This window comes from Prionailurus viverrinus, chromosome D1 (assembly GCF_022837055.1).
Source record: "Prionailurus viverrinus isolate Anna chromosome D1, UM_Priviv_1.0, whole genome shotgun sequence".
In the NCBI taxonomy this organism is placed as follows: domain Eukaryota; kingdom Metazoa; phylum Chordata; class Mammalia; order Carnivora; family Felidae; genus Prionailurus; species Prionailurus viverrinus.
The window spans coordinates 106,633,167-106,658,479 of record NC_062570.1 but is presented as its reverse complement, the minus strand read 5'-3'; the positions used below and the strand labels follow the sequence as shown (position 1 = coordinate 106,658,479).

The following is a 25,313-nucleotide window of genomic DNA, read 5'->3' as shown; positions in this document are numbered from 1 at the left end:
ATAATTTCCTCATTGGTCTTCCTATTGTTTTATTTTTTAATGTTTATTTTTAAGAGAGAGAGTGCGAGTGCATGAGGGAGGGGCAGAGAGAGGGACAGAGGATCTGAAGCAGGTTCTGCATGGAGAGTGCAGAGCCTGATGTAGAACTCAAACTCATGAACTGTGAGGAGATGACCAGAGCCAAACTAGAACTCCCCCCAATTGGTCTTCTTATCTTTAGTCTTGGCCTCTCAAATCCATTTTCTTCAAAGTTGCCAGCCTCCTCAAGACCACACTTTTAGCTCTTGATTAATTCTCACTCTTACTAAAATGATCTGTTAATGCATCTGTCTCCCTTACTAGACCATGAGGATAAGATTTCTTGAGGGTAAGATTTTTGTCTTAAAATTTTTTGTGTATCCCCAGTGTTAGTCCACTGCTGGCCATATAGTGAGTAGTCAGTAAATGCTTAAAAACATCTAAAAAACATTTGAAATATAAAATATTTGCTTAAATACATGAAATAGCAAAGGATAAATAATAAATAATTATACTCATTACACAGAATGAACAGATACTGAGATTGTGATATATTTTCTTCAAGCTTTTTAAAAATAACACCTTAAAGATAAAGTTGGAAACTCCTACTCCCTATGTGTTTTAAGTGTGTAAGTTTTGAAACATGCTTATTTGCTATCCATGTATTTTCTTTGGTGAAGTGTATATTCATATCTTTTCCCTATATTTTAATTGGGTTATTTGTTTTCTTCTTATTGAATTTTGAGAGTTTAAAAAAATATATTCTGGATAAACCAGGTAAATGGTTTGAATATATTTTCTCCCAGTCTTTGGCTTGTTCTTTCATTCTTTTAAGTGTCTTTAGCAAAAAAGTTCTTAATTTTTATGAAGTCAGATTTATCTTTTTTTTTTTTTTTTTTATGGATCATATACTTTTGTTTGAGAGAGGGAGGGAGGGAGATCAATCCATGAACTGAGCTCAAGACCTGAGCCTAAATGAAGAGTTGGATGCTTAATTGACTGAGCCACCCAGGCACCCCTATAGATCATGCTTTTGGTGTCATATCTAAGGAAACTTCACATAGCCTAAAGTCACACAGGTTTTATTCTATATATTCTTCATAAAATTTTTTAATTTTTTATATTTATATAAATATTTATATATTTATAAATATATATTTTTTAGATTTATAATTTTTATATTTATAAATGGTTTTATATTTAGAATTACATTTATTACATTTGTAATTTGGGTCTGTGACCCATGTTGAGTTAATTTTTTACATATGATGCAAGAATTGGATTGAAGTTTAATTTTTTGCTTATGGGTATCCCAGTTGTTCTACCATCATTTATTGAAAAGACTGTCCTTCTCCACTACATTGCCTTTGTACTTTTGCTGAAAACTTGATTGACCATATATGTGTGGGTCTATTTCTGGACTTTGAATTCTGTTACTTTGGTCTCTTTGTATTGATTACTGTGGCTTTAAAATAGGTCTTCAAGTCCTCCAACTTTGTTCTTTTTTTCAAGTTCATGACATTCATGTTTGTTGTAAGTCCTTGACATTTCTATCTATTTTAGAATCTACTTGTCAATATCTGCAAAAGCCTACTGGGATTTTGATTGAGAGTGTATTCCATTGATAGTTCAGTTTGGGGGAGAATTAACATCTATCTTAGCAATATTCAGTCTCTTGTTTTAAAAAAAGTTTATTTTGAGAGAGGGAGAGAGCATGTGCACATGTGCATGTGAGTGGGGGAGGGGCAGAGAGAGAGGGAGAGAGAAAGAATCCCAGTCTTCACACTGCCAACACAGAGCCGGATGTGGGGCCTCAAACTCATGAAGTGTGAGATCATGACCTGAGCCAAAGTTGGAGGCTTAACCAACTGAACCACCCAGGCGCCTCAGCAGTATTCATTCTTCTGATGCATGAACACAGTATATGTATTAATTTCTTAGGTTGTCTTTAATTTCTGTAGTTCTTAGTGTACAAATATTGTACCTTTTTGATCAGATTTAACTCTGAGCATTTAATATTTTTGATGGCTATTGTAAATGATATTTTTGAAATTTTAAATTTCCAATTGTTTATTGCCAATATTTGGAATACAATAGATTAGAAGTTGTTTCAGCCTTGCTAAACTATTCTAGTAGCTTTTATGTAGATTCCACAGGATTTTCTACATTGAGGATCATAGCATCTACAACTAGAGTTTTACTTCTTACTTTCCAGGCTGGATACCTTTTATTTCTTTTCTTGCCTTATTGAACTGGCTAGATCCTCTAGTGCAATGTTGAATATATGTGGTGAGATCAGACTTTCTCACCTTGTTCTGACCTTAGGGTATCAATTTTTCACCATTAAGTATGCAGGTTATGTATTTTTTTCTTGAGTAAGTGTGAGTAGTTTGTGTCTTTCAAGGAATTTGCCCATTTCATGTGTTGTTGAATTTATTGGCATAAAACTGTTCATAATATACCCTTATTATCTTTCTAAACTGTGTAGAATCTCTAGCAATATCATCTCTTTCTCTCCTGATACTGGTAATTTATATTTGTTTGTTCTCTCTTTCTCTCTCTTACTCCTTCCCTCCTTCCTACCTTCCTCCCTCCTTCTCTCTCTCTCTCTCCCTCCCTCCCTCCCTCCCTCCCTCCCTCCCTCCCTCCCTCCCTTAATCTGTCTGGCAAGAATCAGGTTCTTTCTGTTGTATTCTTTTTCATTGATTTTTCACTCTGATCTTTTATTCTTTCTTCTGCTTGCCTTGGATCTCATTTGCTCTTCTGTTCCTAGTTTTTAAAAGTGGAAGCTGCAATCATTGATTTGAGACCATTCTTTTCTACACTGAATTATGATGTTCTTTAATATAGTTCTTTTAATAGTGCTAAAGTTTTGAGGGCGTCTGGGTGGCTCAATCAGTTAAGCATTCAACCCTTGACTTCAGTTTGGGTCATGATCTCATGGTTGGTGAGTTCTAGCTACACATCGGGCTCTTTACTGATAGTGTGGTCAGTATGATAGTCTTATTTACTAAAACTTTAGAATAAATCTTGCTATATGATAAGGCAAATCCCCCCCTCCTTATTGTTATTTTTCAGAATTGTCTTTGTTTTTTCAAACTGTTACTCTTGTTTGTGAATTTTATAATTTAAGTTCCATGAAAAATCTTGTTGTGGTCTTGTTATTATATTAAATTTGTGGATTAATTTGGTAGCAGCATTTTTATAGTATTAAGTGTGTCTATGAATTGATATAGCTTCTCATTTAGAGTTTCTATGAATTGATATAGCTTCTCATTTAGAGCTTTTTAAAAATGTTACTTAATTTTAACTGCCACAACAAGGAGGTAGGCACTATAATCTTCAATAGAAAGATTCTGTAGGAAAACAAGGAGCTTTCCCAAGAGCACATGGTTATTAGTAAAGCCAAAGTTGGCCTGATTCCAGAGACCATTTTGCTACATTTTATTATTCAAAATATTTTCTCCCCATGGGATAATTATACTTCCTGGCCCATTGACATAAAGCTGGGCCATGTAACTTGCTTAGGCCAGTGAAATGCTAGTGGAAGTGATATATGCCACCTCCCAGGAGAAACTTTAAGAGCCAATGTGTTTTGGTCTTAGCTCCTTTTCTTCTACTCTGAGGCTAGGATGTCTGAAATGGAAGGTATTCCTTTAGCCTGGATTCTACTATGAAGTGGCTCCTTTTTTGCACTTGCCTGGAGTGCTGCAACCTCTTCATTGGTTTCTAGAATTCTCACAAAGGCAATTTGGTATTGTTGTTGAGGCAGTGTCTCCAAAGGGGGGCAAGGACCTGGGACTTCCTCTTCTGCCCTTTGGCTGAAGGATCCTGGTTAGATCCTATTTTATGTTAATACTGTGATTGTTCTCATAGCAAACAGTCTTAGATATATTTTGTTATATATATATATATATATATATATATACATATATATGTCCATCCCTAGTGTCATAATTTTTGTTGCCATTATGAGTGGTATTCATTGTTTTTCAACATTGCTGAATTGAACTGTTAATTTTGGTAGTTTATTCGTAGATTCTCTTGGGTTCTCTATATGGGCACTTAAATCATCTCTAAATTATGACAACTTTGACTTTTCCTTTTCACTCTTTATATGGCTTACTTCTTTTCCTTGTCATATAGAACAGTACTAGTACTGGTTAGAAGACCAGGGGTGATATTACGTATCTGTGGTTTGTCTTCCTTTAATGAGATTAATTAAGTAAATATACTTAAAATTAAGTATATTTACTGTGGTTTTTTGGCACTTGCTTCTTGTCAGGTTGAGGAATCTGTCTTCTTAATTTGCTAGTAGTGTTTGTTATGAATGTGTGTTGTATTTTCTAAAGAGCTTTTTCTATATCTTTTGAGATTATGATATGGTTTTTTAAAAACCATTATTTATTTTGAGAGAGAGCATGAGCAGGGGAGAGGTAGGGAGAGGGGGAGAGAGAATCCCAAGCAGGCTCTGTCCTGTCACCTCGGAGCCCGACACAGGACTTGATCTCATGAACTGTGAGATCACGACCTGAACTCAAATCAAGAGTCAGACACTTAACCGACTGAGCCACCTAGTTGCCCCTATTTTATGGTTTTTAAAATCTTTATTAATATGATGATTTATAGTGGTAGACATCCATGAAGTTCCATCACAATTTGATCATGAGATTTTTATATATCCTGGATTTAATGTTTTATCTTTGTTCTCAGTGAGATTGATTTCTATTGTCCTTGTCCTATTCTGGTAGCAAGATTATACTTGCTTTATAAAATGAGTTGGGTAGGTTTATCCATTTCTGTTCTGGGTTTTTTTTAATATGTATTCTTTGAAGATTTGGTAAAGCTAACCTGTAAAAAAAAAAATCATTTGAACCTGGCATTTTGAGATGAAGGTAGGTGAAGAGGGAAATATATATTTTTTAATGTTTATTTATTTTTTGAGAGAGAGCATGAGTGAGTGTGGGGGAGGGGCAGAGAGAGGGGGACAGAGGATTTGAAGTGGGCTCTTTGCTGAGAGAAGAGAACCTGATATGGGGCTCAAACTCATGAACCATGAGATCATGACCTGAGCTGAAGTTGGATGCTTAACTGACTGAGTCACCCAGGATCTCCTAGTAGGAAACACTTTTGATAACTAGTTTGTTTTCTTGGATGACGTTTGGTTTAAGTTTTCTGTTTCTCCCAGAGTCAATTTTGGAGGTACATATATATCTTATAAAAAAAAATACACAAACACACAGATTATTTACTTCTTTTCAATCATTCATCCGATACATACTTACTGAACACCTGCTGTATGGTAGACATTTCATCTTAGTTTTCAAATTAATTGATGTGAAGTCTTTTATGACTTACAGATATTTGTACTTTTATCTCTTTTTGATTTTTTATGTCGTTTTTGTGCCTTTTTCTTGATGGTGGTGATAACACTAATAGCAGACATTTCATTTTAAACAAAAAGGGTAAGTAATTTGTTCAAAGTCACAAAGGTAGTAAATGGTTGAGTGGGATATATGAACCCAGATAGACTGGCTCCAGAAACTGTCTTAACCACTATTCCATAGTATTTTGGTTTACTCTACAGTATGCTGTTTTGCTAGAGCTTTGCTTCCTATATTAGCTTTTCAGATAAATTCTCATTTCTGTTCAATGAATTAACAGAAATTAATTTCTCTCTTCCTTTGACAACTTCTTACCTTACTCTCGTACCACAGGTTGAAGAAATCTATCACCTGTATCACGTTTGGTGGTTGAGTTGTTGAGGTTCTTTGAAGAGGCAGGTATAGTTTTGGAAAATGATCATTTTTTCTCCTTCCATTCTCAGTTTACATCCTTTTTGTTTGGTAACCAGTAGTAGTATCAGGCTCAGCTGCATATTCCTTTGTTATATAGACTTGAGTGATCACACTTCCTGACTGACTTGCTTGGCTGGAAGAGCCCACTGAATATGCAGCAATGGCAACTAGTCTCTGCTTTTTTGAAGTAGTGAATGAAGATCTGACACAACATTTCTTTTTTTTTTTTTTAAATTTATTTTTTCAACGTTTATTTATTTTTGGGACAGAGAGAGACAGAGCATGAACGGGGGAGGGGCAGAGAGAGAGGGAGACACAGAATCGGAAACAGGCTCCAGGCTCCGAGCCATCAGCCCAGAGCCTGACGCGGGGCTCGAACTCCCGGACCGCGAGATCGTGACCTGGCTGAAGTCGGACGCTTAACCGACTGCGCCACCCAGGCGCCCCTGACACAACATTTCTGAAAGGTTGCTGACCCTCCATTAAAATGTTCTGCTTTCTATTTCTTTCACTAAAGCATGTCTGGGGTTGTTTTATAATGTGGAAATAATTAGCCAATTTAACTAATAGCATCAGTCCACAGAGCCAACCAAAGAACTTTTCATCTTTTGGCTTAATTAGCTTCATTCTTTAAAATGCTTGATACTGCTGCTTTATTTACTGGTACATTACTTGCAAGCATTATTATAAAGCTATGCTAAAGGACAGAAGTCAGGCCAGTTGCTGGTTTGCTGAGTCTCTTAGAATAAAAAAAACAACATGCAGCCAGATGTCAAATTCAGCCACCGTCAAATGAATTATTTTTATTTTTTAATGTTTATTTAAAAAATTTTTAAATGTTTTATTTATATTTGAGAGCGAGACAGACAGACAGTGCATGAGTGGGGGAGAAGGGCAGAGACAGTGGGAGACACAGAATCTGCAGCAGGCTCCAGGTTCTGAGCTGTCAGCACAGAGCCCGACATGGGGCTCAATCTCATGAACCTGAGCCAAAGTTGGACTCCTAACCAACTGAGCCACCCAGGCACCCCAAATAAATTATTTTTAAAAGGAACTTTTTGTTAACAGAAGCAATATTACCCATTTTAGAATATTGGGAAAATAGAGGAAAGGAAAACATTTCTTGCACAATAAATGTTAGCATTTTATTATATTCTCTTCCAAATTCCCATGTATTTAAAAAAAATTTTTTTAGCATTTATTCAATTTTGAAAGACTAAGAGAGACAGAGCATGAGCAGGGGTGGGGCAGAGAGAGAGACACACACAGGATCCGAAGCAGGCTCCAGACTCTGAGCTGTCAGCACAGAGCCTGACGCAGGCTCGAACTCACAGACCGAGAGATCATGACCTGAGCCGAAGTCGGACGCTTAACCAACTGAGCCACCCAGGTGCCCCTCCCGTGTATTTTTAAAACAGTTGTAATCACAGTATATGCCTAGTTTTGTCCTACTACTTTTTTTTAACTTGACATGCAAGCATTTTTTTCATGTTATGACATAGTCTTCTAGTTATTATTTTTAATGAATAAATTGTCCATAAGATGTATCATAAATTAATATTTTGATATCTGTAGGCATTTAAAAAAAGTTGTGTCAGGTGCCTAGGTGGCTCAGTCATTACACATCTGACTCACATACAGGTTATGATCTCATGGTTTTTGAGTTTGAGTTGGGTGAGCTCTAGCCCTGCATCAAGTGAGCCCGAGCCCTGCTTTGGGTAAATGCAAGCCCCACTTCGGATGAGCCCTGCTTTTCTCTCTCTCTCTCTCTCTCTCTCTCTCTCTTTCTCTCTCTGCGTCTCCTGGGATTCACTCTCTTCCCCCCCCCCCACTCGCGCCCTGCACCTCTCTCTCTCAAAAAAAAAAAAAAAAGTGTCATGTAATGTAGCATTTGTAAGTGAAGGTATCAACTTCTTATACTTTGCCAGCATTGGGAATTTCAGTTACTTAAAATATTTTAGCCAATTTACTAGTTAATTTGTATCTGTTTGAAACTTTTTATAAGTGTTCACTATCTGTACTTTCTTTTTCTCAACTTTCTCCATATCTTTACGGTTAAATTTCTAGTGTGAAATTTAGAATAAATTCAGTTACTAGCTGTGTGCTATGATCTGAATATTTATTTCCCCAAACATTCATATGTTGGAATCTTAATGCTCAACGTGATGGTATTAGGAGAGGGAACCTTTGGGAAGTGCTTAGCTCATGTGGATGGAGTCCTCATGAATGGGATTAGTACCCTTATAACAGAGACCTCACAGAGCTTCCTAGCTCTTTATGCCATGTGAGAATGCAATGACAAGTCTGGAACCTGTAAGAGGGCCCAGAACCCAACTTCAGCCTCCAGAACTGTGAGAAATAAATACCTGTTGTTTATAAGCTGCCAAGGTCTGTGATATTTTGTTATAGGAGCCCAAACAGACTTAGATACTATACAATTTGTATTTTTAGGCTTGACACCCTGATGTACAAATCATTGAGATTCATTTCACTATTGTATGCCATTTTGTTTCAAGATGCACAGTGGCTATGGAATGATAGGTTTAATGTAATGATTTCCTGAATCTTATTTTCTTCTAATACTCTACTGGTACAAGAGTATCCCTGTGGAAGTTCTTGAAGAACTAGAATATTATTTAAAAATTTTCTTTAAATGGGACACCTGGGTGGCTCAGTTGGTTAAGCGTCTGACTCTTGATTTTGGCTCACGTCATGATCTCATGGTTTGTGAGGTTGAGTCCCAGATCAGGCTCTGTGCTGATGTCATAGAACCTGCTTGGGATTCTCTCTCTCTTCTCTCTCTGCCCCTCTCCTTGCTCACACTCTTTCTCAAACTAAATAAACATCAAAAAAAAGTTCTTTAAACAGCAGCTATTTGTATGATGATGTTCTTTCCCAAAGAGATTAATAAAAACTGAGTGTCTATACTGTTACTTTTATTATCAGATTTTATTTTACACTAAATAGGTATATATACCTATACCTATATAGGTATATAGGTCTAAAGCCTATATAGAGTCAGTCAGCTCTGTGCTTTAGAGTCAGTCAGCTCTGTGCTAGAACCCTAACTTTTACATGTGATGTGACATGTGTAAACCATTTTTCTCAGTTGTAAAAATGGGGCCAATAATAGAATTCCTATCTCCTAGAATCACACGAATTTAGTTAGTAATATTATAAAGTGTTAGTACAGTGCCCAATATATAGGAAATGCTTAAATAAATATCACCCATTATTAATAATAACATTTAGTTTTACTCTGAATAGTCAGGTTGTGTTCTAAATAATTTCTCTGTTTTGCTCCAAACTTTCTGAAAGGATTTCTTGACTATGTATTACTTGTTTGGGGAAGCTATCAAAAAACTAAATGGCATCAGTTCACGTTATTTATTGAAACAATCATAACAAGAATAAAAACACTTTGATTTCTCCATACCTTTTATTCTTAAAAAGAAATAATTTCTTTTTTTAAATTTCTTTTTATTTACTTATTTTTTCTAGAGAGAGAGAGAGCACGAGTAGTTAAGAGGGGCAGAGAGAGAGAGAGAGAATCTTAAACAGACTCCATGTTCAGCTCAGAGCCTGATCCAGGGCTTGATCCCATGAACCTGGGATGACCTGAGATGAAATCAAGAGTTGGATGCTCAACCAACTGACCACTCAGGCGCCCCAGAATAATTTCTGTACATATTAGTTATCAGATATAGAATGTAAACTGTATAGACTAATAGCTGACAAGAATTTTATTTTTAAGGTATTCTAGACTTGTCTGCATTTATTTGGTAAATCAAATCCAAGTTCTTTAGTATTTACTCTTTGGGTATTTAAAAATTAATTTTTTCAGGGTGCCTGGGTGGCTAAGTCGGTTGAGCATCCAGGTCATTATCTCACAATTCCTGAGTTCAAGCCCTGCATCAGGCCCCTCCCCAGCTCATGGGCGTGCTCTCTCAAAAATAAATAAATTGTTTTAAAATTGTTTTTTTCTTATTTATGAAATATTTTATATGTATGATATAAAACAAAGAATAATGAAAGAAACAAATATTACCTATACTTCTAGAGATAATTAAACATTTAAATATTTTTTCTTAAAGCCTATGTTTATGTATCTAAATATTTATATAAATATCCTATTGCATAGTATATCTTATATTTTTTACTTGGAGTATTTTCTTATTTCATAAGAAGTCTTTGAAAGTATCAGTTAAAAAATCTGGGGTACCTGGGTGGCTCTGTTGGTTAAGTGTCTGACTCCTGATTTTCACTCAGGTCATGGTCTCAGAACTTGTGAGATAGAGCCCCCCACCAGGCCTTGCACTGACAGTGCGGAGCATGCTTGGGATTCTCTCTCTCTGCCCCTCCCCCTGCTCTGTCTCTCAAAATAAACAAATAAACTTAAATCATAGCAAAGGTCCTAGTCAATGTAATAAAGCAAGAAAAATAAAAGGCATAGAAGTTGGGAAGGCATAAGTAAAACTGTCTATTTACAAATGAAATGATTATGTACAAAATTCTAGGGTATCTGCAAAATAAATATTAGAAGAAACGTATTTAGCAAGGTCATAGGATATATTAAGTCTATAAACAAAAAATTAATATACTAGCAGCAAACAACTGGAAAAAAAAAAAAAACAGTTTCAGGGCACCTGTCTGGCTCAGTCAGTGAGGCATGTGACTCTTGATCTAGGGGTTGCGAGTTCAAGACCCATGATGGGTGTAGAGCTTACTTTAAAAAGATAAGTTCCATTGATAATAGCATCAAGGAACATAAAACACTTAGGGATAAATTTAATGTAAAAATAAGTTCTCTATGCTGAAAACTATAAAACACTGTTGAGAGAAATTAGACAATAAATGGAGAGAGATACTATTGGAAGATTGGAAGATTCAGTATTGCTAAGATGTCTGTTCTTCCCAAGTTGATCTCGGAATTCAACACAATCATAGTATCAGCAGACTTTTTGTAGAAATTGACAAACGGGTTAAAAAATTTATAAGGATGAATAAGCATTTTTAGCAAGGCTGTAGGATATAAGGTTAATGTACAAAAGTCCATTGGTTTTTTATACACCAACAATGAATAAGTGGCATTTTAAATTAAAAATATATTACTGTTGGGGTGCCTGGGTGGCTCAGTCGGTTAAATATCCAACTTTGGCTCAGGTCATGATCTCACAGTTTGTGGGTTGAAGCCCCACGTCGGGCTCTGTGCTGACAGCTCAGAGCCTGGAGCCTGTTTCTGATTCTGTCTCCCTCTCTTTCTGCCCCTCCCCCACTTGTGCGCTTGCTCGCTCTCTCAAAAAATGAATAAATGATAAAAAATTAAAAAAATATATATTACTGCTTACATTATCACTGCCAAAATGAAATACTTAGGTGTAAAGTAAAAAAAAAATGTATAAGATCTATGAGGAAATATATAAAGTTTTGATGTAAGGTATCAAAGAACTAAAAATAAGTGGAAGACATGTTCCATGTCCTGGATAGGAAGATTCAGTATTGGCAAGATGTCAGTTCTTCCCAGTTTGTATAGTTCCAATGCAATCCCAGTCATAATCCCAGTGAGTTATTTTGTGAATATTGACAAGCTGATTCTAAAGTTTATATGGAGAGACCAAAGACCCAGAATAGCCGACTCAGTATTAAAGGAGAAGAACAAAGTCAGAGAACTGGCACTACTTGACTTCAGGACTTAACTATAAAGCTGCATTAATCAGGGTAGTGTGGTGATGGTGAAAAAATAGACAAATAGATCAGTGGAATTGAATAGGGAGACCAGAAATAGAGCCCTAACAGAGAGCTCACATAAATATAGTCAACTGACCTTTGACAAAGAAGTAAGGGCACTACAATGGAGCAAAGATAGTCTTTTCAAAAAATGGTACTGGAACAACTAGACACTCACATGCAAAAACATGAATCTAGACATGTATTACACTTTTATGAAAATTAACTCAAAATAGATCGTAATGTAAAACACAAAACTGTAGAACTCATGGAAGAAAATGTAGGTGACTTTGGGTATAGAGATGACTTTTTACATACAAGAACAAAGGAATGATCCATGGAAGAAATAATGGATAAGCTGGGCCTTATTAAAATTAAAAAGTTCTGCTCTGTAGAGATAACACCAAGAGAATGAGAAGGCAAGCCACAGACTGGGAGATATTTGCAAAAGACACATCTGATTAAAGGATTGCTATCCAAAATATAAAATAACTTTTAATAAGAAAACAACCCATTTAAAGGAATGGGCAGATCCTCCTCCACTTGCGCTCTTTCTCTCTCAAAAATAAATAAACAATAAAATTTTAAAAAAAAATGGGCAGAAGACCTGTATAGGCATCTTACCAAAGAAGATAAACAGATTGCAAGTAAACACATGAAAAGATGCTCTACATCATATTGTTTAGGGAATTGCAAATGAAAACCATGAGATGCCACTACACACCTGTTAGAATAGCCAAAATCCAGAACACTGATACCAAATGCTAGCAAAGATTTGGAACATTGGAACTCTCATTCATTGTTGCAGCCACTTTGGAAGACAGTTTTGCAGTTTCTTACAAAATTAAATATACTCTTACAATATGATCCAGTAATCAGTCATGCTCTTTGGTATTTACCCAAATGAATTGAAAACTTACGTCCACATAAAAGCCTGTGCATGGATGTTTATATAGAAGCTTTCTTCCTAATCGTCAAAACTTGGAAGCAACAGGATCTCCTTCAGCAGATAAGTAGATAAACTATATATATATAAACAGTAGAATATTATTCAGCACTAAGATGAGCTATCAAGCCATAAAAATATATGGATGAAACTTAAGTGCATGTTACTGAGTAAAAGAAACCTATCCAAAAAGGCTACAAGCTGCCTTATTCCAAGTGTATGACATTTTGGAAAAGGTAAAACCATGAAGACTATAAAAGGATTCATGGTTGCCAGGGGTTGGAGGGAAGCAGAGATGAATAGGGAAAGCACAGAAGATTTTCAGGGCAGTGAAACTATTCTTTGTAATCCTATAATGATGGATACATATATGTTAATCAAAACCCATAGGATGGATAACACTAGGAATGAATCCTGTGGACTTATGGTGATGATGATATGTCAGTTGGTTCATTAACTTCATTGATTATAACAAATGTACCATTATGGTACTGGAAGTTGATAGTGGAAGAGGTTGTGTTTGTATGGGGACAGAAGTATATGAGAATTCTTTGTATCTTCCCTCAACTTTTCCCTCAAAACTGCTGTAAAAAAATAAAGGTTATTCATTTAAACATTTTTAATTCCATTATAATTAACATATAGTTTTAATTCCATTATAATTAACATATTAGTTTCAAGTAGACAGTCTAGTGATTCAACAATTCTGTGTATTACTCAGGTAGTGCTCATCATGATAAGTGTACTCTTAATCCCCTCTCCCTATTTCACCCATTCGCCCATCCACCTCCCCTCTGGTAATCATTTTGTTCTCTATATTTAAGAATATGTTTTTTTTGTTTAAGAATCTTTTTCTCTTTGTTCATTTGTTTTCTTGAATTCCACATCTGAGTGAATTCATATGGTATTTGCCCTTTTCAGTCTGACTTATTTCACTTAGCATTATAAGGATTCATCTATATTGTTGCAAATGGCAAGATTTCATTCTTTTCTATGGTTGAGTAATATTCCAGTGTGTGTGTGTGTGTATGTGTATCTCCCGTCTTTTTTTTTTTTTTTTTTTTTCTCATTAAGCTTCTATTTTAATGGGTTTCAAAATTCCGTGACAGAATTTTGGTCAAGTTGTTTCTATTAAGAAGTACTGATTTTAAAAACTAATAACTTAAAACTGTCACTCACACACACACACACATACACACAAACCCAAGTGATCGACAAAACATTCTCTTTTCCTTCTGAAGGTTTTATAATGCATTGTTACCATTAACGAGTCTTTTACTATTAAATGGCCAATTGACGCAAACAGTTCTGAGACTGTTCTTCCACCACTGATTTAAGGCTGGGATGACTGGTATTCAGGATAATATTCATTTAGCCTTTTGAGCTTTTGGAACAGACTTGGTGACTTTGCCAGCTCCAGCTACTTTCTTGTCTACTGCTTTGATGACACCCATAGCAGCCATCTGTCTCATGTCACAAACAGCAGAAGAGCTCAGAGGAGGATAGAGAAGTTCTCAACACTCATAGACTTGCCAGGAACCATATCAACAATGGCAGCATCACCAGACTTCAAGAACTTTGGAACCATTTTGTAACTTTTTTTCCAGAATGATGATCAATCTCCTTTGGCTCAGTGAACAGCTAGGTGACAATCCAGCCCAGGTGTATATCCATCGCTGATTTGGCCTGGATGGTTCAAGATAATCACCTGAGCCATGAAGCCAGCTGCTTCTATTGGTAGGTCATTTTTGTTATCACCAGCCACATTGCCACAATGAACATCTTTGGCAGATATGTTCTTGACATTGAAGCCCACATTGTCCCCAGGAAGAGTGTCACTCAGAGTTTCATGGTATGTTTCAACAGACTTTACTTCAGTTGTGTAACATTGACTGGCGCAAAGGTGACCACCATGTCAGGTTTAAGAATACCAGTCTCCACTCGGCCCACAGGGACAGTACCAATACCATCAATTTTGTAGACATCTGGAGAGGAAGACGCAAGGGCTTGTCAGTTGGTTGAGTTGGTGGCAGAATGCAATCCAGAGCTTCAAAAAGTGTGGTTCTACTGGCCTTGCCATCTTTATGGGTGACTTTCCATCCCTTGAACCAAGGCATGTTAGGACTTGGCTCCAGCACATTTTCATCATTCCAACCAGAAATTGTAATAAATGCTACTGTGTAGGGGTTGTAGCCAATTTTCTTAATGTAGGTGCTGACTTCCTTATTATTTCCTCATATCTCCTGGCTGTAAGGTGGCTCAGTAGAATCCACTTTGTTAACACCAATAATAAGTTATTTTACACCCAATGTGTAACATGCTCACAGGTCTGCCCATTCTTGGAGATACTGCTCCAAATTTACCAACACCAGCAGCAACAATCAGGACAGCACAGTCAGCCTGAGATGTGCCTGTAATAATGTTTTTTATAAAGTCTCTGTGTCCTGGGGCATCAATGATGGTCACATAACACTTGCTGGTCTTGAATTTCTACAGGGAGATATCAATGGTGATACCATGTTCACATTCAGCTTTCAGTTTATCCAAGACCCATGCGTACTTGAAGGAGCTCTTTCCCATCTCAATAGCCTCCCTCTCAAATTTTTCAATAGGTTTTTTGTTGATCCCATCACATTTGTAGGTCAGATGACCAGTAGTGGTAGACCTACCTGAATCTGTGTGTCCATTGATGATGATGTTGATATGAGTATTTTTCTTTCCCATTTTGGTTTAGGTTTAGCTGTGGCTTTCATGACACCTGTGTTCTGGCTATAAACCTGTTGCAAAAAATATATATCACATCTTTATGCATTCACATATCTATGGACTCTTGGGTTGCTTCCATATCTTGGCTATTGTAAATAATGTTGTAATAAACGTAGGGGTAAATATATCTTTTTGAATTAATGTTTTCATGGTTTGTTTTTTTTTTTTTTGGTAAGTAGTGGAATTACTGGATAATATGGTAATTCTATCATGAATTTTTTAAGGAACCACTGTACTGATTTCCACAGTGGCTGCACTAGTCGGCATTCCTCACCAGCAATGCACAAGAGTTCCTTTTTCTCCACATCCTTGCCAACACTTGTTTCTTGTGTTTTTCATTTTAGCCATTCTGACAGGTGTGTGGCGATACCTCATTGTAGTTTTGATTTGCATTTCCCTGATGATGAGTGATGTTGAGTATCTCTGCTGATCACCTGTAATCCTTCCTCAGAGAAATGTCTGTGCATGTCTTCTGTCCATTTTTCGGTTGGAGTATTTGTTTTTTGAGTGTTGAGTTGTATAAGTTGAGTTGTATAAGTTCTTTATATATTTTGGATACTAACCCTTTATTGGATATGACATTTGCAAATATCTTCTCTCATTCAGTAGTAGTCTTTTAGTTTTGTTGATTGTCTCCTTTGCTGTGCAGAAGCTTTTTATTTTGATGTAGTCCCAATAATTTATTTTTGCTTTTGTTTCCTTTGCCTCAGGAGACATATCTAGAAAAATGTTGCTATGGGTGATGTCAGAGAAATTACTGCATGTGCTCTCTTCTAGGATTTTTATGGTTTCAGGTCTCACATTTAGGTCTTTAATTCATTTTGGGTCTATTTTCATGTATGGAGAAAGTGGTCCAGTTTCATTTTTTCACATGTAGCTGTTCAGTTTTCCTAACACCATTTGTTGAAGAGACTGTCTTTTTCCTATTGCTTATTTTTGCTTTCTTTGTTGAAGATTAATTGACCCCATATGATCATGGGTTTATTTCTTTTTAAATAGAGGTTTAATTTTTTAAATTTTTTATTTTTGAGAGAGAGAGAGTGTGTGTGTGTGCATGAGTGTGGGAGGGGCAGAGAGCAAGGGAGACACAGAATCTGAAGCAGACTCCAGGGTCTGAGCTGTCAGCACAGAGCCTGATGTGGGGTTTGAACTCATGGACCATGAGATCATGACCTGAGCCAAAGTCAGATGCTTAAATGACTAAGCCACCCAAGTGCCTCAATCATGGGTTTATTTCTGGGTTCTCTATTCTGTTCTATTGCTCTCTGTGTCTGTTTTTGTGCCAGTACCATACTGTTTTGATTATTGCAGCTTTGTAATATAACTTGAAGTGTGGGATTGTGACACCTCACCTCCAATTTTGTTTTTCTTTGTTAAGATTGCTTTGGCTATTCAGGGTCTTTTGTGGTTCCATACAAATTTTAGGATTATTTGTTCTAGTTCTGTGAAGAATGCCTATGGTACTTTGATAGGGATTGCATTAAATCTGTAGATTGCTTTTTGTATTATAGACATTTTAACAATGTTCTCTCAGTCCATGAGCATGGAATATCTTTCCACTTGTTTGTGTCATCTTCAGTTTCTTTCAACAATGTTTTATTGTTTTAAAAGTACAAGTATTTAATCTCCTTGGTTAAGTTTATTCTTATGTGTTTTATTATTTTCAGTGTAATTGTAAATGGGACTATTTTCTTAATTTCTCCTTCTGCTACTTCATTATTAGTGTATAGAAATACAAAGGATTTTTGTATATTGTTTTGTATCTTGTGACCTTACTGAATAGATGTATCAGTTCTAGTAGTGTTTTGGTGAAGTCTTTACTATAAAATAAAACATCATGGTGGCATCCATCCTCTTCTGTGTTTCTTAGTATGGACCTGCTTGGGTTGATTTTGTTGGGGGCTCTCTGTGCCTTGGGTTTCTGTTTCCTTCCTCATATTCAGGAAGTTTTCAGCTATAATTTCTTCAAATAAATGTTCTGCCACCTTTTTTCTCCTCCTCCTAGGACCCCTGTAATGTGAATGTTATTATACTTGACAGTATTTCTGAGTTCCCTTAAGCCTATTTTCATTTTTTATTATTTCTTTTCTCTCTTTTGTTCAGCTTGATTGCTTTCTATTACTCTTCTCCAGGTCACTTATCCATTCTTCTGCTTCCTCTGGTCTGTTAATTATTCCCTCTGATGTATTTTTAGTTTTAATTATTGAGTTCTTTACCTCTGGTTGGTTCTTTTTTATGTTGTCTATCTCTTTTTTTTTTATTTTTTTTAACGTTTATTTATTTTTGAGACAGAGACAGAGCATGAACGGGGGAGGGGCAGAGAGAGAGGGAGACACGGAATCGGAAGCAGGTTCCAGGCTCTGAGCCATCAGCCCAGAGCCCGATGCAGGGCTCGAACTCACAGACCGCAAGATCGACCTGAGCTGAAGTCGGATGCTTAACCGACCAAGCCACCCAGGCGCCCCTATGTTGTCTATCTCTTTGTTGAGAGTCTCACTGAAGTTCTCTGTTTTTTCCACCAAGTCCAGTGAGTATCTTTATGACCATTACTTTAAATTCTCTATCAGGCATATTACTTACCTCCATTTTGTTTAGCTCTTTTGCTGTGATGTTTTCCTATTCTTTAATTTGGGACATATTCTTATGTCTTCTCATTTTGTCTTACTCCTTGTGTCTGTTTCTCTGTGTTAGGAAAGTCAGCTATATCTCCTGCTCTTGAAATTAGTGGCCTTATGAAGAAGAGGTCCTGTAGTGGCCTGTAGTGCAATGTCCTCTGTTCACCAGAACCTGGGGTGTCTCCTGTATGTTGCATGTGCCCTGCTTTTGTGGCCAAGCTGCATTTGCCTTCAGTCCAATCTTCTGGAATGGCTCTCTTTGTTGTGGGCAGATTTTGGTCCCTGTGTTGTTAGTGGGCCATGGTGGAGCCACACTGGGTTTGAATTGAGTCAGACCAGGGTTTTACCAAAGCTGTGGTAGCACCGAACTGTAGGGCACTTTCCCTGTGTTGTCCTCTGAGAAGCTTTCATTGGTGGGTAGGGCCTGCAGTCAGACCCGATATCTCCCCCAACCCACTGCTAGGGCCACAGTCAGACTGGTGTGTGTGGTTATCTTCCCCTCACTTCGGGGCAGGAGTCACTTTGGAGTTGTGCTGGCCCCTGTGAGGGCTGCTTGCACACTGCCAGGCTTGTGGCACCGCTCTGGATGGGTTCCTGCCAAGGATTGTTGGAGGGGGTGTGTCTACAGGAGAATGCAGGGGCAGGGCCCACAGTGCTAGCAAGTTCTGCCAGTCTGCTGCAGGAGGGGGCTTGCACCCACTGGGGAAAACTCCTGCCCAGGCTAGGATGGAGGGGGGTACTTCCTGCTGAAGGAAAACCCTAAGGACGGAGCACACTGTTAACAAGCTAGGTGGAGAGTGTTTGCTCTGCACTGGTTCTTACAGGAGTCTCTATATCTAGGGTGAGGTATAGGGGAGGGAAATGGTGCCTGCCAGCTCTTTTATTCTTGGAGAAGTCTCCCTCTCTTCATACCTCTCCCCAGGTATTTTTCAAGCTGCTGCTTCCATGCTGTATCTCAGCAGGGCTATTTGTTGTGCTGTCTCTTTAAGGATGGGGACTCAGTTTCCTATCCCTTCCAGCTCTCCCAGAGCCCAGCTGCTGATTTTTAAAGTGCCAGGTGTCAAGCCCCACTGATTGTAATAACTTGTGAAGTTAGGCCCTTCTAGTTTTCAAACCCGAATGTTATGGGATTTGTCTTGTCAGTTTGGGTCCTCTGTGACTGGGGTGCCTGATGTGGGGTCTGCTCCTCTCCTCTCTCCATGCCCTGGTGTTCCTCCCTCCTGTGGACAGCGCTGTGGGTCATTTTGTCTCCTTACTGTGTTTCTGCACTTCCTACCCTCTTCTGTGTGGCCTTTTGTCTACATTTATCTGTCTGTGCCGCTAGTGTTCAGGTCATTTTCTGAGTTATTTACACTGATGTGGGTGTTATCTAGGTGTATCTGTGGGACAAGTTAAGCCTAGGCTCCTCCTACTCTGCCCTCTCCCCCAGAAGTCTCCAAAGGTTATTAATTTTTAATTAATTATTTTTCTTTTCTTTAATTAATTAATTAATTAATTTTTTTTTTCTTGAGCGAGAGAGAATGTGCCTGCGCATGAGTGCAAGAGGGGCAGGGAAAAACAGGGAAAATATTATATGGAAATGGAAAGGATCTAGGATAATTAAAAGAATCTTTAAAAAGAACATTACTGGAGGACTTAACTTACCCAACAGAATATTTTCTAGAAAGCTACAATAGTTAAGACAGTATTGAATTTGGCATAAAGACAGAAAGATGGGGAAAAAATGGAGTCCAGAAATAGGCCCATACTTATATGGCTACTTGATTTTTTTTATAAAAGCATCAAAATAATCCAACAAGGAACATTTTTTAAATTGAGGTATAATTGATATATTAGTTTCAGGTATATAACATAATGATGTGACATTTGCATACATTGTGAAATGATCGTTGCAATAAGTCTAATATCCATCACCATACATAGATAAAAATTTTTTTCTTATGGTAACTTGTAAGATCTCTTTTTTTGGCAACTTTAAATGTGTAATACAATATTAGTAACTATAGTCACCATGGTGAACTTTACATTCCCTTGACTTACTTTATAACTGGAAGTTTATACATTTTGACCCCTTTACCTCCTCCACCCCCACTACCAGGAGCCACCAATATGTTATCTGTATCTATAAGCTCATTTTTTCTTTTAGATTCTACGTATAAGTGAGATCAAATGGTATTTGTCCTTTTCTGACTTACTTCACTTAGCATAATGCCTTCAAGGTTCATCTGTGTTGTCACTATGGGCAAGATTTCATTTTTCTTTTTTTTTTTTTTTAATAATTTTTGTAATGTTTACTTATTTATTTTGAGAGACAGTGTGAGAGAGCAAGGGAGGGGCAAGAGAGAGGATGAGAGAGAATGCCAAGCAGGCTCTGCATTGTTAGTGCAGAGCCCCCTGCTGGGCTTGATCTCATGAACCGTGAAATCATGATCTGAGAGGAAATCAAGAGTCAGATGCTTAACCTACTGAGTCACCTTGGTGCCCAAGATTTCGTTTTTCTAAAGGCTGAATAATATTCCATTGTATATATACATGCCACATTTCCTTAAAAAAATAATTTTTTTTTGAGAAAATGAGCATGAACAGGAGAGGGGCAGAGGGAGAGAGAGGGAGAGAATCTTAAGCACACTACCACCCAGTGCGGAGCCTGTGGCAGGGCTCAGTCTCACCACCATAAGATCCTGACCTGAGCTGAAATCAAGAGTTGGGTGCTTAACTGACTGAGCCACCCAGGGGCCCCAACATTTTCTTTATCAATTGATTCATTAGTGGAAACAGGTTGTTTCCATGTCTTGGCCATTGTAAATAATGTTGCAGTGAACATGGGGGTGCATATGTCTTTTCAAGTTAGTGTTTTTGTTGTCTTTAGATGTATATCAAGAAGTGGAGTTGCTGGGTCATATGGTAGTTATAGTGTTAATTTTCTGAGGAGCCTCCATACTGTTTTTTCATAGTGGTTTCATAGTAAGGTTACATCCTTCCCAACAGTGCACAAGGTTCATTTTTCTCCACATCCTCACCAACACTTTATTATTTCTTATCTTTCTGCTATTGGTTTGTATGAGTTCTTTATATATTACAGATATGAACTCCTTTTATCATATACATGAACTGCAAATTTTTCTCACATTTATTAGTAAGTTGCCTTTTCATTTTGTTGATGGTTTCCTTAGCTCTGCAGAAGCTTTTTAGCTTGATGTAGTCTCATTTGTTTATTTTTATTTTTGTTGCCTTTGTTTTTGGTGTCAAATCCAAAAATTAATCACCAAGACCAATGTCAAGGAGCTTCCTGTCTGTTTTCTTCTAGGAGTTTTGTGATTTCAGGTCTTACATTCATGGTCTTTAATCCTTTTTTTTTTTTTTTTAAGTTTATTTTGAGAAAGACAGCACAAGTGGGAGAGGGGCAGAGAGAGAGGGAGACAGAGAATCCCAAGAAGGTTCCACGCTGTCAGTGCAGAGCCCGATGTGGGGCTCAAACTCATGAAACCGTGAGATTGTGACCTGAGCCAAAACCAAGAGTCAGACTGAGCCACCCAGGGGCCCCTGGTCTTTAATCCATTTTGAGTTAATTTTTGTGTATGGTGTAAGATAGCAGTCCAGTTTCATTCTTTTGCAGAATATTTATATTTTTAATTTGCATATAATTTTAGACTTACAGAAGAGTTGCAAAAACAGCACAAAGAATTCTTGTACATCTTTCATCCAGTTTTCCCTGTAATATATATTTTTAATGTTTATTTATTTTTGACAAAGTGAGAGAGAGAGACAGAGCATGAGCAGCGGAGGGGCAGAGAGAGAGGGAGACACAGAATCTGAAGCAGGCTCGAGGCTCAGGGCTGTCAGCACAGGGCCTGACATGGGGCTCAAACTCACAGACTGTGAGATCATGACCTGAGCTGAAGTCAGACGCTCAACCGACTGAGCCACCCAGGCGTCCCTATGATTGATATTTTAAACCCCATATAGTACAATCATCAAAACTAACAAATTAACACTAGTAAAACAGTATTAACTAAACTATAGACTTCATTAAAATTTTACCAACTTTTCTACTAATGTCCTTTTTTGGTTCCTGGATCCATTACAGGACCTCACTTTGCATTTAGTTGTTAGGTCTTATTAATCTCTTTCAATCTGTGACAGTTTCTCCAACTTCCTTTTTCTTTTATGACCTTGACGCTTTTGAAAAGTACTTGTCAGGTCTTTTGTAGAATGTCCTTCAATTTGAACTTGCGTGATGTTTTCTTGTATTAGATTGAGGTTATGCATTGTTGGGAAGAATACCAAACAGGTGATGTGCCCATTTCAGTGTGCGTTATGAGGGAATTGATGATGTTGATGTCTGTTTAGTGGCAATATTAACCTTGATCATTTGGTTAAGGTGTTATCTGTCAGATTTTTCTAAGTAGAGTTACTTTGTGTAATTTTTAAATATTTGGGGGAAATACTGTGAGAATTTGCAAATATACTGTTTTTCCTTAAATGTTCATCTACTAACTTAATATTCATTGGTAGATCTGGCCTGTAGCAATTATTACTGTAGTATTACTGTAATATCGTATGTCCTCATTTCTTCTACATTTATTTATTGGAATTTATCTATAATGAAGTGTTGTCCCTTCTAAATCTTTTATTTATTAATCCAGTTATTTAATCAGGATGAGCTTTTGGTTATTTATTTTACTTGGGGGGTTATAGTTCAGTACTATTTTTTGCACTATTTTGAGTATTTTCAGATGTTATAATTCCTGCCTTACAATGTTATTATTTTTTCTTTAAACTGTTAGTTGTATGTTAAGAAAAATATGAGAAGAAAAAATGCTTTTTGTATTCACTCATTTACTTCTGGTGCTCTTCATTTCTTCCTGTGTATCTGGGTTTTCATCTTCAGTCTAAAGAATATCCTTTAGCATTTCTTGTAGTACAGGTCTTCTGCCAATGAATTACTCAATCTTCTGTTTACCAAAAATGTCTTTGTCTTACCCTCATTTTAAAATAAATATATTTCAGTGGACTTGAAATTCTAGCTTGATAGTGCTTTGAAGTGAAGTCATTCCATTGTCTTCTGGCCTCTATTGTTTCTCAGAAGAAGTCAGCTGTAATTTATATTATAGGTCCTCTGTAGGTAGTATGTGCTTTTTCCCCCAGCTTGTTTCAAGATTTTCTATCTTCTTTATTAAAAAGATAACTTTGACCATTATGTACTTAGGTATTATATTCTTTGCCCTTATCTTGCTTGGGGTTTGCTGAGCTTTTCACATCTTAATATTTTTCATCAAATTAAAAAACATTACTTTTCATATTTTCATATTTTTTCTCCTGTCCATTTAATATTTTTCCTGTCCATTCCACTTTCTTTTCCTTCTGGAACTCCCATTATACATATTTGTGACTGGTTGATATTGTTCTATAGGTCTCTAAGATTCTGTTCATTTTTCTTCAATCTCTTTACTGTCCAGATTGGACATGGAGATACACACACACACATATATATATATATTATTTTTTATTTTTAGAGAGTGTGAGTGGCAGGGAGGGGCAGAGGGAGAGAGACAGAGAATCTTAAGCAGGCTCCACACTCAGCATGGAGCCAATGTGGGGTTCAGTGCCATGACCCTGGGATCATGGCTGAGCCGAAATCAAGAGTTGGATGCTCAACTGACTGAGCCATCCAGGCGCCCCAGACTGAATCATTTTTGTTCTTTGTCTTCAATAATTTCACTGACTCTTCTGTCATATCTAATGTATTAAACTTGTCCAGCAAATTCATTTCAGTCAATGAACTTTTCAGTTATAGAATTTCCATTTGATTTTTTTTACAGTGTACCTTTCTCTGCTGATATTTCATATAATTTGACACATTTAAGTCACCTTTGTCTTTGAACATATAATAAATAGTATGTACCTGGGGCACCTGGGTGGCTCAGCCGGTTAAGCATCCAACTTTGGCTCAGGTCATGATCTCGTGGTTTGTGAGTTTGAGCCCTGCATTGCACTCTGTGCTGAAAGCTCAGAGCCTGGAGCCTGCTTTGGAGTGTGTGTCTCCCTTTCTGTCTCTGCCCCTCCCCTGCTCACACTCTGTCTCTCTCTCTCAAAAATGAATAAGCTTAAAAAAATTTTTTTTAAATAAATAATATGTGTCTGAGAGTCTTTCCTAAATATAACATCTATGACAGGCTTGGGCTTTTTTATTGCTTTTTTTTCCTTGTGAGTTACATTTTTTTTTCTTTGTGTATCTAGTAAATCCTTATTTTATATTGGATAATGTGTTCCTATTTTATATTCTGTTTTAACTCTGAAGAGTGTTGATTTTTGTTCTAGCAGGCTAATCTAACCTAGTGTTGGCTTGTTTTTATACCTTTTATAGGGTTCATATGTAGAAACTCAAGTCATTTTCCAAACTCCTTTAACTTGATACCACTCAATCTCCAAACGATCTCCTCTGTGGATCTTGTTGAGTCTTGGTTTTAGGCATTTTCTTAGGTTAGGTCAAGAGTGAATTTTCATCTAGAAAGTGGGTTATTATTGTTGTTGTCTATTTTTTTCCCCTCTCTCTCTCTCTCTCTTTTTTTTTTTTTTTTTTTTTTTTTGCTAAGAAAGCCTTACCTTTTTGGTGTCTTAGCTGGACACCATCAGTTTTATCAAGGTCTCTCCATTCTGGTTGGGTCTGAAGCCCAACATTTTCCAGCACTGCTTGACCACTTGTGTCTTGTTTCATTCTCAACTCCATTGCAGCTGCTGTCTGGGAAATTTAATATAGTCTCACCTGTGCATGCATAGCCCAGCTTTTGACCAAGGACTCATGGGGAGCTCCCACACAGACTTTCAGTACCCACTTCTGCATAGCTCCCTCCCCTCCTGTGCCCTGCCTTGCAGATTCTAGGTACTTTTGCAACTCTGAACTGTTCTGTACCTTCTCAGCATATTGGGTCCACTATACTCTGCTTGGGCTCCAGGTCCCTGCTCAGTGGACAGGAAAATTTCCCCAGGCAGACATCCAGGGCAGTCATAGGGTTTACCTCAGGAGTTTGCCTTCTCTCAAGGATCACAGTCTTGTGCTATTTGTTGTCCAGTGCCTGAAAACAATTGACTCATACGTTTTACCTAGTTTTATAGTAGTTTTTGGTGCGAGGGCTGATTTATTAGTACCTGTTATTTCATCATTGCTGGAAGAAGTCCCAGTATATGGTTTTGATGTATGTTCACATTGCCACATGACTGAAATTTTGCTACTTTAACAGTTGAAGGGCTATATGAAGAGATAGCTTGATATTGTTGATGATATAATTCTTTCTTCCTTATCTCCACACTATCTCAGTAAAAAGGTGCAAATTTAAACTCATTTTTAAATGGTTATGCTGATTTGGTTTATTTAGTTCTTTCATCAAGTGAATGTGGAATGTAAACATTTAAAGTTTTTCATTCTAGGGGCGCCTGGGTTGC

The 25,313-nt window shown here is 37.2% G+C and overlaps 1 protein-coding gene across 9 annotated transcripts in view; it reads left to right on the top strand.

Moving 5' to 3' along the window:
• Positions 1 to 25,313, top strand: part of CD1H11orf80 (chromosome D1 C11orf80 homolog) — a 96,412-nt gene that overhangs the window by 21,131 nt on the left and 49,968 nt on the right. Inside the window, exon 1 of one of the 9 annotated variants that reach the window (XM_047879020.1) lies at positions 14,166 to 14,226. The exons of the other annotated variants lie outside the window; for them this stretch is intronic. Coding sequence (XP_047734976.1) covers positions 14,205 to 14,226 — 22 coding nt within the window. The 5' untranslated portion in view covers positions 14,166 to 14,204. Of the gene's footprint in view, positions 1 to 14,165; positions 14,227 to 25,313 lie in introns of those variants that run through there. 9 annotated transcript variants of the gene reach the window in all.